This window comes from Artemia sp. Qi Xiang Cuo, chromosome 13, assembly GCF_049724085.1.
Source record: "Artemia sp. Qi Xiang Cuo chromosome 13, ASM4972408v1, whole genome shotgun sequence".
In the NCBI taxonomy this organism is placed as follows: domain Eukaryota; kingdom Metazoa; phylum Arthropoda; class Branchiopoda; order Anostraca; family Artemiidae; genus Artemia; species Artemia sp. Qi Xiang Cuo.
The window spans coordinates 70,396,902-70,409,457 of NC_142806.1; the positions used below are offsets into that span (position 1 = coordinate 70,396,902).

Consider the following 12,556-nt stretch of genomic DNA (forward strand, 5'->3'; position numbering starts at 1 on the left):
ATGTGCACGGAGATGATCAGCCAAAGCGCAGATAAACCTGGCTTTATTTTTCTTGCAAGATAAGAACTCTTCTTTCTTCAGCTTGAGCTGCATATCTGCTGTGAAGAAGATCTCACGGCCAACTGTACGACTCCTCAACGAGTGAGCCATATCTTTTATGGAAGCCCCAACATCGTAGCCGTCGAAAACGATAGTGGCAGAAGGGTACTTTCCTGTCACGTAAGTTGTATAATGGTCTAGAATCTTCAGATCTCTTTAATTTTTTGTCCATGGTATCCTGTGCAGCAGAGCTCTTCCGTCTCGGATATATCGAGTGCTTTCGGGGAGGGGACATGAATGCTTCTGAAGGTTGCACGCCTGGGCTATGGCCTTCGCAAGTTCTGGTTTGTTCGCAGTCCGGAGCATGCAGGAGCTGTCAAAAAGTGACGCTGGGTAGGAACACAGTTCGTGTTGAAAGTACTCAGTTTCCGTAAGATTGATCCTTTTCGCGATCATGATAAACCTCTGAAAAAGAAGAGTCGGGTCTAGTCGTTTGCAGTCTCCCCTTTGACTTCTCTTGGTGGTAATATTGATTGCCTGTTCTTTTAGTCGAAAAACAAAGTAAGATACCACCAGTCCAGACAAGGCGTCAATGACTTTTATGCCAACATCTTTGGCAGAATCAACTTTGGCAGATGGAAAGGCAGTTAGACCATTTGCTATGCTTTTTAACTGAACATCTCCCTCAAATGGTGAACCCCTTTCAAGAAACTCGATAATCGTCTGCGTATCTTTGCAGTCTCTGAGTTGCATCGGCACTGACATCTCCTTTTGCTGATCGCTTGTAACGTACAGAATTTGGGAAATACGTTCCATCAGAAGGTTTACTGTAGAGCAGACTGGTCGCGAAAAAACCCATAAGGACCTCTGAGCCTCTGTCATGCCGCTGCCGTTGGTAAGGCCACCACAGGTTTTAAGAGAGCGCATAAGCTCCTGTTCAATGACAAGATCTGTGGAGAGTCCAGCCCAGAATCTATTAGAACGTCTTACTACATGCATGCCACTCTGGAAAGCCTGGTAGACCGTAGGATGGGTATCTTGCAGCTTGTCCATTCGCTGGAGGTAAAGATGGCATGATTTCGTATAGTGGTTGTGTCCTGCAGCCGCCAGGTAAGGTAACATGTCTGAGGTAGACTTCAAATGGAGCTCCCATGACCCAGAGTTGAACTAAATCCAAAGACGCTGTGTGCATGCACAGCGTCAAACTAGCCTAGCTCAAGAATTAATTGGGGTATTAAGTTGGAACTTTCAGAGAATGCTTAAAGGGGAAATATCGTCTCATCAAAAGGCAATATGCGCACACTACTGCTAACGCTACTGTTAGTGCAACATTTACTAATAATACTTCTATTGCAAATAATTTTAAATTTAACCTTTCGTTATTATTTGGTCACATTTTGGTAAAAGTTTTTTTTCCGGGGACGTTTTTATTATAAATATATTTCGCTTTAAAACAAAAAAAAAAAAAAAAAACTTCAACTGACATGAAACATCAAAGAATTTGACGCAAAGCAGTAAAGTACAATAATTTACCCTTTAAACTTTTAAAGTATTCAGTTCCGAACCACTATTATAAAAACCGACTTCTTACATGCGTTAATCATTCATCAGAACACTAGCAGATTCAACGGAAAGTATTACTCGACTGTTAGATGGCGGAATTTCGAATAAAATTTTTTCTCGGGGTGGATGGAGAATTTAAATAAAGGTTATGACTGTCACTGACCTGAACTAGTTTTCTACTCGACTTTCTGGCATTACTTGAGGTCTTCGTCTAATTGATTTCTCAGTCAAATGTTGGGAATAAACTTTGAAATCTTTAAAACACTGAGTGATGAATGTGATGATTTTCATTTTTATTGCATTACGTAGCCTTCGAAGTGTCTTATACTAGTGCCTAGTTCAGGTATTTTTACGAACAACTGATCATTTGTTGAATAACAAGTGCCGATTGATTGTCTTTACAAAAATTACCGCAACGCATATTGATGATAGTGAATCTTTTTTGTTTTGCACCAGACACCTAGTCTGACTTCATTTTCTGTCTCAGCTTGTCATTTTGCATCAGAATGATACTTCATTTCAAGAAAAACGGTCGGATATTAAAATTATATTTTTTTTCGGAAAACGTAAAAAAAATCGCATGAAAAGCCAAAAAACGGTTATTTTGCGTCGACTCAGAATATGCGAAAATGGATATGCTGTTCAGTTTTTTTTCTCTACAAGATGGTGTAAGAATCATTTCTGTTGCAATTTGTTTCGGGTCAAACCTCCATTTGCCTGTACTAATAGCAGTACAATGAGAAATTGCTTCTTAGCTACAGGTACACGTCGCCTATCAACATACAATTGTTTCCAGAGCTGAGAAGTCTAGTGATTCTGAGCTGGGAGTTACCGACATATATAATCATGAAGGTAGATTTGTTCAAATAAATACCTTTGTTGACCCCCCCCCCCCTTTATGAAAGTACCAATAAGCCAATTTTGGTTTGTAACATTCCGTTTCAAATTGTAATTACAGTGCTAGGTGTAGAATGTATTTTGAGTGAGCAAATCAGATGTTGAACACCAACGAATAACAGCATGAGCAATACCCTGGTCAGACAAATTTCATCTTATTCCTTTAGGTGAAAATAGAAGAAGAAGTTTTTGCTGAAAAACGGTTTAAGCTACAGCGTTCATAAATAGGACCGTTTCTAAAGATAGCACAATTGGGATGCCAACTTGTTTTGAAAATGACTCTTAATGTCTAATAAATAATAATAATAATAATAATAATAATAATGATAATAATAATAATAATAATAATAATAATAATAATGATAATAATAATAACAAAAATAATAATAATAATTTATTTATACCCGCTCTTGAACAAAAAATGACAAGCGGATTACAAAGAGAGAAAAGGGAAAAAGCAAAGAAACTACAACAATCAAAATCATACAGACTATAATAGCACACAAACTAATCAGCAGAGTCATAAAGGGTGTGCACCGGCAATAACTCGGATAATTTTTCGAATGATCTTTTTCTAGCCTGATTTTCCACATCTGGCGGTACTTCAGTCGGGTCTTGCAAATTATACGAGCTCAGGAGACAAGTGTTACGTTCGTATAACGGAAGACGCAACAAAAATTTCAGATACTTGCAATAAACTGATCGAAGTTTCATTTTTTCTGTTGCCGTTAACCAATCCCTTAGTTTTAAGCAGGGCTGACGACAGGAAGGGAAAAAGTACTTGGAATTTGAATGTAAACGAAACTTAGTCAAGGATTTTATTAATATAGATATACATATATTTTTAAAAATTTAATCTTTAATTGATTTCCTTTAACTTAAACTCTTATGTGGAAGCACATTTATTTTTATATTTTATTTGTTTTATCTTTTTGTATTGGAAAGTTTAAAGGAGGTGGGAGGTAAAACCTGTCTTTGATGCCCTAAAGAATCCAAGGGAGAGCATGGAATTGAAAGGGGACAGTAAAACTCACCTAGACTTCGACTGTAATAATGATTTGAGCGCCCTCGATAAAAATAATAGCAAATTGAATGTTTTTTGAAGGTTTTGAGAGTTCAGTTCAGGGTTGCAAGAATAAGATTGAAAATCAATTTTAAGAAGACTAAGTCACTTAGACTGGGAACAAATGAAGGTAAAGGAGTGATGTTGGGTAATGTAGGAAGAACTACAAGAAATGTAGAATGTGTTGCTTCTTTGATGAAAATATGTAAAAAAAAAATGGTAAATTCAGCCTGGTAAGAACGGTGAATGTGTGGTAGTAGTCAAGGTACTTTATAATTTCATGATAGTCAGTGATCCAGGGACGGTTATCTTTCAAGGGGTGGCTCACATTCACCGCAGGTAATTTGAGGGTGGATCCCAGGGTAATCGGGGGCGCTGAAAATGAATATTAGGGTGCACAAGTTCGCACGCGTGTAGAACATGGTCATTTTAGCCTATAAAGTCAAATATGGCCTATAACGACGTCATACCGCTCTTGATTTTTTTTTTTTTTTTTTTTTACACGGTAAAACATACTTAAAACTTTATAAATTTGACATTTTCTAAATTTTAAGAACAATTAATTTCACTAGCTATTTTTAGTTTTTCCCCAAAACCTTTATTTTTTTAGTTAACCCCTATTTAGTTTTGAAGAAAGGTTTTTTAATATACTTTTTCTTAGTTTTTTCGGTTTTTCTGAAATTTGTGGCTGCATAAGCATATTTTTTATGCTTTATTTGAATTCTGCTTGTCATTACGAGTCAAACTAGTAATGAAAAGCATTACGATTCAAAAAATTTTCCAAAAAATCTTAATTCTCGAGCAACTATTTATTTTTTTCTAAATAACGTCATATCTTTCAGATATTAGTCTACAATGAAGTTTTTTTTATTTTTTTTAAGCTGTTAAAAAAAATCTAAAACGAATCAAACTGCACATCATGTGATGTGCAACTGCCCATCATGCACATCATGTGATGAAAACTGCGCGTCAGAAAGTCCTGTACACGTTGTTAATAAAAATAAAGTCGAGACTTGAATATACAAGAATACATAAGCGTTTGAACAAGAAAATCCCCCCCCCCCCAAAAAAAAAGAAAATTTTCTGAATATTAGCGTTCTACTCGAAATAGTTTCAACACAACCTATAATTTATCACCCCAAACAATAGATCGCTCTTTTCTGAATCAAATCATTTATTTACATTCTATACAACTAATATTTTTCACCAGAAAAAAAACAACAGATGCCTCGTTCTGCGATCGCAGGTGCGAATTTGTGATATTTTTTTTATGCTTTATTTAAATTCTGCTCGTCATAACGAGTCAAACCATGTGCCTCTTTTCCAAAAAATCTTAATTCTTTAGCAACTATTTATTTTTTTTGTAGTAGTAGATACCATCTGGCTTACGTAGGCTCATATACGAGCCTCAATGTGGCAAAGCCGTGTGAACGTGTGGTGCAGAGGTGACTAATGCTGAATTAAGATACTATTTTCTTTAATTCCCAGACTAGCAGGGGCCAATGATCCAATCACTTAGATTGGGTCGACGGCCAGTATTGTAATAGACGGTAACTTTCATGATCAGCTGAAAGTATGGCTTAAACGACTGCATTAGCAGTTTAATATCAAAACAAATATAAAATCAAATATTTAAAATTGAACATGAAACGGTGGATCAAATTTCTTTTTCTTCTTCATATTCGTCTTCGGACTCGTTCTAATTCACATAGGAAAGTAGGCATTTTTGGGGGTCAGCTCCACACTTGCATGCGCTGTCACAGAAACCTATTTTGGAGCATTGACAGCACGACCCACACCTCGTCTTGTTACGGTTGCAAAAAGAAAGCGATGCTAGCCCATGCGGCCTCGCAGAAACTAGGTCTGGCTTCAGTTCAAGATCTTCAATTCTCCAGCCCATATTGGTAGCCTGAGGTAAATTAATACCGTGCTTGTGGCTTTGGATCCAAATCAGTGACTGGAACATGCACCTTTTCAAATGAAGCAGAAACGAAATATCAGTTGGTGGTAAACGCCGCAAATCCTTCAATTTTGGGTACAAATGTGGTCGAAGGTCAATAGGACTATTGAAGTTAGTCGCACTTCTTCCATACACTGTAACCACAAGCTACTTACAGACATTGACTAAACCATCACTTAGCACAGATGATGGCTTCTCTGCAAGGACTCAAACTTCATCACCTAAAAACCCCAACAAAGTTTCAGAAGACTTCGCAGCTCAAAAAAAGCGGATCTTTCCAATTCCATACAGAAAGCTTGTGGTGTCACATCCACTCAAATTCTGGACAAGCGGTAAGGTGTTGCAAAATGTTATTCCTAGTTTTTGTGCTGCCGTATGAATAGGTATGCAGCAGGACGGAAACTTAACCCGGAGCTGCTTGAGGCCGAGACTACCAAGATACTGGAAGTAATATGCAGCTAGTAAGATGATATCAGTATCGTTGGCTTGTATTATCACAAGTATGCGCTTTCGTCTTGTGGCAACTGCTGTGTGGTATAATACCCGAGTGTCTGCTTCCTCATGGCCAGACGAGAGATCGTCATCAATGGAGCTTCCGTGGGGCGTAACGGTATCAGCTCTATGTTGACTCTCGAAACCTCCAGCGAGATGAACCATCCGACGGGTCTAAGCTTTATACTCCCAGACCTCGAAAAGAACTTTCAAGAGTCGACCAGAGTGTTACAACTCTGCTGGAGGAAGTGAACGGTCTGGAACTATTTCCTCTTGGATTTCCTCTTCTTTTGCGACAGCCAGATGCTTTTTTTTTAGGTTGAACGAGTAGTAATCACCGGTTCTATCGTCACTAAGACGGTCATACCTGTCACCAACCAAATGGATAGACTGACAAGCTTCGGGTATGTGCCTAAGAATCCCATCGTAAACTCTTATTCCAAAATCTGCTAGCGTCTCATTTTGTTCTTGTCAATAATAACTTATGACACTCATGACATCCACTATATAATCTGATCGAGGAGAGTCATCAAAAAGCGTATGTGGAATCATTTTTGGCTATGACTGCATGCCAGACTGTTGCAGAATGTAGTTCATGTCTGTTGACTTTGTACCAGTACATAACTGAGGCTCCCTACGACTTGATGATAATACTACAAGTGAGGTCGGATATGACTGTAGCTCGTACTTCAGCAGCTCACAGAGGGATGAAGTTTGTGTTGCATTTGCAATACGCAGAGCTCATTTAAGCAGCTCAGTTTCCCCAAAATCTTTTTTTTGTGGTTGTTTCTTTTTTCCTTTTTTGGCAACAGAGGCGAAAGTTTGCACTATGCTAACTTTTAATTTCGTGGATGTCCCTTTGAGATACGAGCTCTTGGCTTCAAACCTAATCTCTCGGAAGTTTAGCAGACTATTTGCTACGGCTTCTGGAGCTGTATCCCCGGTCATAAAGTTGTGCAGCTCTGTTCTCGTCGTCTTGAATGGGTTTTCAAACAACTCTACCAAGTCCATAACCCGATTTCTGCCTTTTATTGCCAGATTCATAAACGCAGTGGTATCTTCATGATGCTTCATTGCCTTGTCAACATGTTCAGGTTTGCTTTCAGCTTTCTTGTGACTGCTGTGAGAAATAGGAGAGTAGCCAGATATCGATCCCTGGCATTTTCATTCGTTGTCGCACCAACGATACCAGAAACTCCTCGATGACCTTTGATGTCCAGATTCACGGTCAAATCTAAAGCCAGATCGCATGCAATGCTGCAAAAGGGCTTGCTTATTTTCCTAACAACAAAATTGCCATTTACAAACTCTCTGTGAACTTCTGGCGCTTTTTCAGGCAAGTACAGCATTTCTTCTAGGTAGTTAAGCGCAGCTTCGGCGTATTTATGGTTTCCAGATGCGAAGAAAATCAGAATCATCTTTTTTGTTGCGTTTAAGTGTAATCCCCAGTCCGCAGCTCTTTCAGCATAAAGATGGTCGTTTCTAGTACGGATAAGATCTAAATAGTTGATCCAGAGGCTATGATTCCTTATGGTAGATCTGGACTCGTATGGTAGATCTGTACTCCGAGAAAAGCGGAGCAATGCTATCCAACGCATCTCCTATCTGTTTGCATGCTTCAGAACTAGATTCACATTTGAAACGTTCAATTGCATCACTCATCCTTCGAAGTTTCTCGACTGTAGAACCCACTAAAACAAAGCAGGATGTTTCACGCCAATTCTCAAATGCCTACCACCAGAAGGCATTCATTCCTTCGTAGACCTGTAAGTGAGCATGGAGTGCCTGGTACATGTCCTTTCCTGAAAGGACCTTATTGGCAGTACCTTCCCTGAGAAGCTCTGCCGCAGCAATGACTTCTTTTAGTCCTGCTCCATCCATGAGAGATCTAACCGCTTTCAAATTGTTCATGAGCTTGTGAAAATCACCCAATAAGAGAACAGAGAATTTTACGTGCTGGGATTTTCGAAGGCCATAGCTTATTTCATAAACAGCTAGATCCTGACTGATGACTGTGTACTTGTTTCCAAGCTTCGCTGCTTTTTTTTGACAGATACTACTGGCAGTGGCTACGACTTCGCAGAATGTTGGTGAATTGGGAGGCAAGGGTAAGTAACCTACGGGGGTCTCGCTACACCCGAAAGAAACGATTCTTGCGTTGATAAAACACCTAAATCCGAAATCATATAAATATCCTAAATCCTTTCCTTTTATATCATATTTGTTAGTACTTTATGCAATAGTCAGTGATCCAAGGCTTGCTATCATTCAATAAAGGGAGGGAATGGCTCACATCAGCCACAGTTGGCTTGAGTACGGATTTTGGGGTAATCTAAGGTCCTTAAAACGAATATCATGGTGCAAATGCTCGCACTAATGTAGAACTTTATGATTTTAGCCTATAAGGGAGAAATTAGCCTTTTATGGATAAATACTTTATGCCCAATATATAAAACCCAATATATAAGATGCTCGGCTTTTTTTATTGCAGTGGAAACCAAATTTGCGCATGCGATTGCAGAACGAGGCATCTGTTGTTGTTTATTTTTTCCTGGTTGAAAATATTAGTTGAATAGAATATAAATACATGATTTGGTTCAGAAAAAAGCAATCTATCGTTTGGTGAGATAAAAATTATAGGTTGTTTTGAAAATATTTCGAGTAAAACGCCACTATTCAGAAAATTTTTGTTTTTTTTTGGGGGGGGGGGGTTTTTCTTGTTCAAACGCTTATATATTCTTGCAGATTCAAGCTTCGACTTTGTTTTTATTAACAACGTGTATAGGACATTTTGAAGGTTCAAAAGATGTGCAGTTTGATTCGTTTTCATTTTTTTTTAACAGCTAAAAAAAACGTGGTCATTGTAGGCTAATTTCTGAAAGCTATGACGTTATTTAGAAAAAAATAAATAGATGCTCAAGAATTAAGATTTTTTGGAGAAGAGGCACATTGTATGACTCGTAATAACGATCAGAATCCAAATACAGCATAACAAATATGCTTATGTAGGCAAAAATTTCAGAAAAACCAAAAAAAAAGAAAATGTATTACCGTTTAAGAAATCAAGAGCGGTATGACATCGTCATAGGTCAAATTTGACTTTATAGGCTAAAATGATCATGTTCTACACTTGTGCAAACTTGTGCACCCCGATATTCATTGTAAGCACCCCTGATTACCCTAGAATTCACCCTCAAACCAACTGCGGCTGATGTGAGCCACCCCCTCCTTTATTTTGAACGACAGCGAGCCTTGGATCACTGACTATGAAGACTCAGGGGAAAAAATCTTTGAAAATCATTGGCTGTTCATTGGCTATATCAGTGAAAAATCCTCAAAAAATTTTTCTGCAATCTAAATTTCGTATTCTATTGAAGCAAATTTGATTTTTAGAAAAAGGGGGAAACATGTCCCAAAGGCTGTAACAGGTTTTGATAAAAGTTACAGCAGCAAATATAGAACATCAAAGAATCGTAGTGTTGAGGTTTTTCTAAAAGAAATGTAAAATTTGTTATGAAAATATGTAAGAATAGAAAATTCAACCTGGTAAGATTAATGAGTTTGAGGTAGTAGTCAAAGAACTTCACAATTTCTCGATGATTCAGAGAAACAGTCTTAGAAAATCATTGGCTATTCACTGTATCAGAGAAAAATCTTCGACAATTTTGCATGTAATCTAAGTTTTGTATTTTATTGAAGCAAATTAAATTTTTGAAAAAAGGGGGAAACACCCCCTAAAAGGCTGCAAGGGTCTTGATAAACGTTACAGTATCAAATACCGCAAATCAAATTAGGGATTAGCACATCACAATTTTTGACTTCCAGTCAAATGAGCTCCATCCGATCCAAAGTTTATGCGAACACCCGTTCCATGAGAACCTTAAATGTCCAAGGGTATAACTTAAAACCCTCGCCCCAGGCCTCTGGGGGGTTGTGTCCACCATATAGATATTATTATGTGATTTTTGGAACATAAATAACAAAATGGCTATCCCACAATTTCAAATGAATGAGTGTTGGGAAAAGAGAATGTCAGGGAGGGGGGATAGTTGTAATCCATCAGTTTAGACTCTTAAAAGAGAACTAGAACTACATATTCCCAATAAAATTAGCCTTTTCTAAAGTTCACAAGACCAATCCTTCCATAAATCCTTATATAATACTGGGGCATAAGTTACAACTCTTGCCCCCAGACTCTGGTGGGATTCTGTCTACCCCAAATATCTTGCTATACGATCTTTTGACAATTTTTGAACAAACGGCTATCTCAAAATTTTACGACATGAAAATACGACATGAGTTGGGGGGTGGCTACCCTCCATTTACTTTATATTCTTAAAAGGGCACTGGAACCTCTGATTTCCAATCCAATAAGCTCCATAAAAGGTTTATACGACCAACCTTTCAATAAATACCGTATAAACCCTCGAGGTAGGACTTACAACCCTTGCGCAGAGGTTTTTTAGGGGGCGGGTTGTCATCATCAAAGACATAATTTCCAGACCTTTCAACTACACTGAATTAAATGGCTATCTCAAAATTCTGATTGGATGTGTTTGAAGTAATTATGACTGTGCTGTCAAGGAGGGGGCTTATTACCCTCCGATCACATTTGACCATTAAAAAGGGCACGATCCCTTTCAATTTTCAATCGAATGAGTCCTTTTCAAAATTTCTACGACAACAAATGGCCATCTCAAAATTTTATCGGGTGTATTAGGGGAAAGTACGACGTGGGGGGATGTCTGCCCTCAAATCACGTTGAATCTTAAAAGAGGCACAAGATCTTCTGTTTTCTAAGCCAATGAGCACCCTCCGAAGTTTATACGACCACCCTTTCCATAAAAACGTTTTATGCCATCAGTGCATAACTTACAAACCTTGCCCTAAGGGCTATTGAGGGGGAGCGGGTTTTTATCCTTAAAGACATAATTTGAAGACCTATCGACTACGCAGAACGAAATGGCTATCTCAAAATATTGATTGGATATGTTTTAGGAAATGATGGGCTCTGGGGAAGGGCTTGTTGCTCTTCAATGAGTTTTGAGTAAAAAAAAAAGAGCACTAGCCCTCGCAATTTCTAATCGAACGATCCTTTTTCTAAGTTTCTACGACAATAAATGGCCTTCTCAAAGTTTATATTAGATGTATTTCGGGAGAATACGACAATTGGGGATATCTGCCCTCCAATGACTTTGACTCTTAAAAACGGCACTAGAACTTTTGATTACCGATTCAATAGGCCATCTTCGAAGCTTATACGACCATTCTTTCTATAAAAAAAACTTTAGGCTTATCTGCCCCAGGGTATAATTTACAATCCTGAGGGTTATGGGAGGGGGGTAGAGTGTCATCCTCAATAACATAATTTCTGGACCTTTCAACAACGCTGAAAAAATGGCTATCTCAAAATTCGACTAGGTGTGTTTGGGAAAATGATGGGCATCGGAAGGAGTTGGTTGCCTTCCAATCACTTTCAACTATTGAAAGGGCACTAGCCCCTTCAGTTCCCAATCGAATGAGCCCTTTTCGAAGTTCTTACGACAACTCCTTCTATACGAAGTCCCCTGGTCTAAAAAATAATAATAATAATAATAAATAAATAATGCGCTGCCTATGATAATTAATCTATTAGGTATATTCTCCTAGCTCAATACTCACTATAAGAAGCAACTCTACTCAGATCTCTCTCTCCCAATTGCAATCCTTTCCCCTATTGAATATACTACATGACTCAGTAGGTCTAAAGAATCTTCAACTTCCCCATCTTCCGCTAATTCAGCCTTCTCTCCAAACATTCTTACTCTTTTTCAGCTACTATTTTCTCCTGAAATGATTTTTCTACCTTAGGAGACACACAAAACGGATTCTTCATTTATATAAACTCTTCTTCTTTCCTATTGTTTTGCCCTACTCTTATCCATTATCCTACTTCCTTTTTCTTTTTGTCTGTACCTTTTTTCTTCTAATTTTATTTCTTTACTGCCCCTAATTGGTATATGATCAGACCCCACCATTGCCAGAACCTCAAAATCCACGTATGAAAGACAAAGAGACAAATCCACTATAATAAAATCAACCAAACTTGGAGACCTCCCACTATAACAAGGAAATTATCCTTTTACCTTATCCATTCATATTCTCCCATTTATAAAACCAAATTATCCTTAATACAAAATTTCAAAACCATACTTCCTCAATAATTTTTTCTGCAAAGGTGATCCTTATTCACCCTCTGCAGAAGAAAAATCAAACTATGGCAGCCCGCAATTAAAATTTAAGCAAAATCTTAAATTTTGCTTAAACTTTAAAACCAGCTGTGAAATTGTATTAATTCAGTGCCTTGAGCTATAATATATTCAGTGACCTTGAGGATTATTTCTGCTACGGATTATAATCTAAGGTAAACTTATTGATATGGACTAATTGCTTGTTTGGATTATTAATACGGTAGCAACAAAGTTCAAATTTTAAGGGAAAAAAAGGACGGAAAGAAGGGAAAGAAAAGGAAGGAAAGAAAGAAAAGGATTATTTGGCTAATA

General features: G+C 37.9%; 1 protein-coding gene across 1 annotated transcript in view; it reads left to right on the top strand.

The window, feature by feature from the left end:
• The window catches only part of LOC148945602 (uncharacterized), a 61,084-nt gene that overhangs the window by 12,549 nt on the left and 35,979 nt on the right, over positions 1-12,556 (top strand). Inside the window, exons 6-7 of the mRNA XM_089099096.1 lie at positions 1,084-1,154; positions 6,333-6,418. Of these exons, the coding sequence (XP_088955222.1) occupies positions 1,084-1,154; positions 6,333-6,418 (157 nt within the window). The remainder of the gene's footprint in view (positions 1-1,083; positions 1,155-6,332; positions 6,419-12,556) is intronic.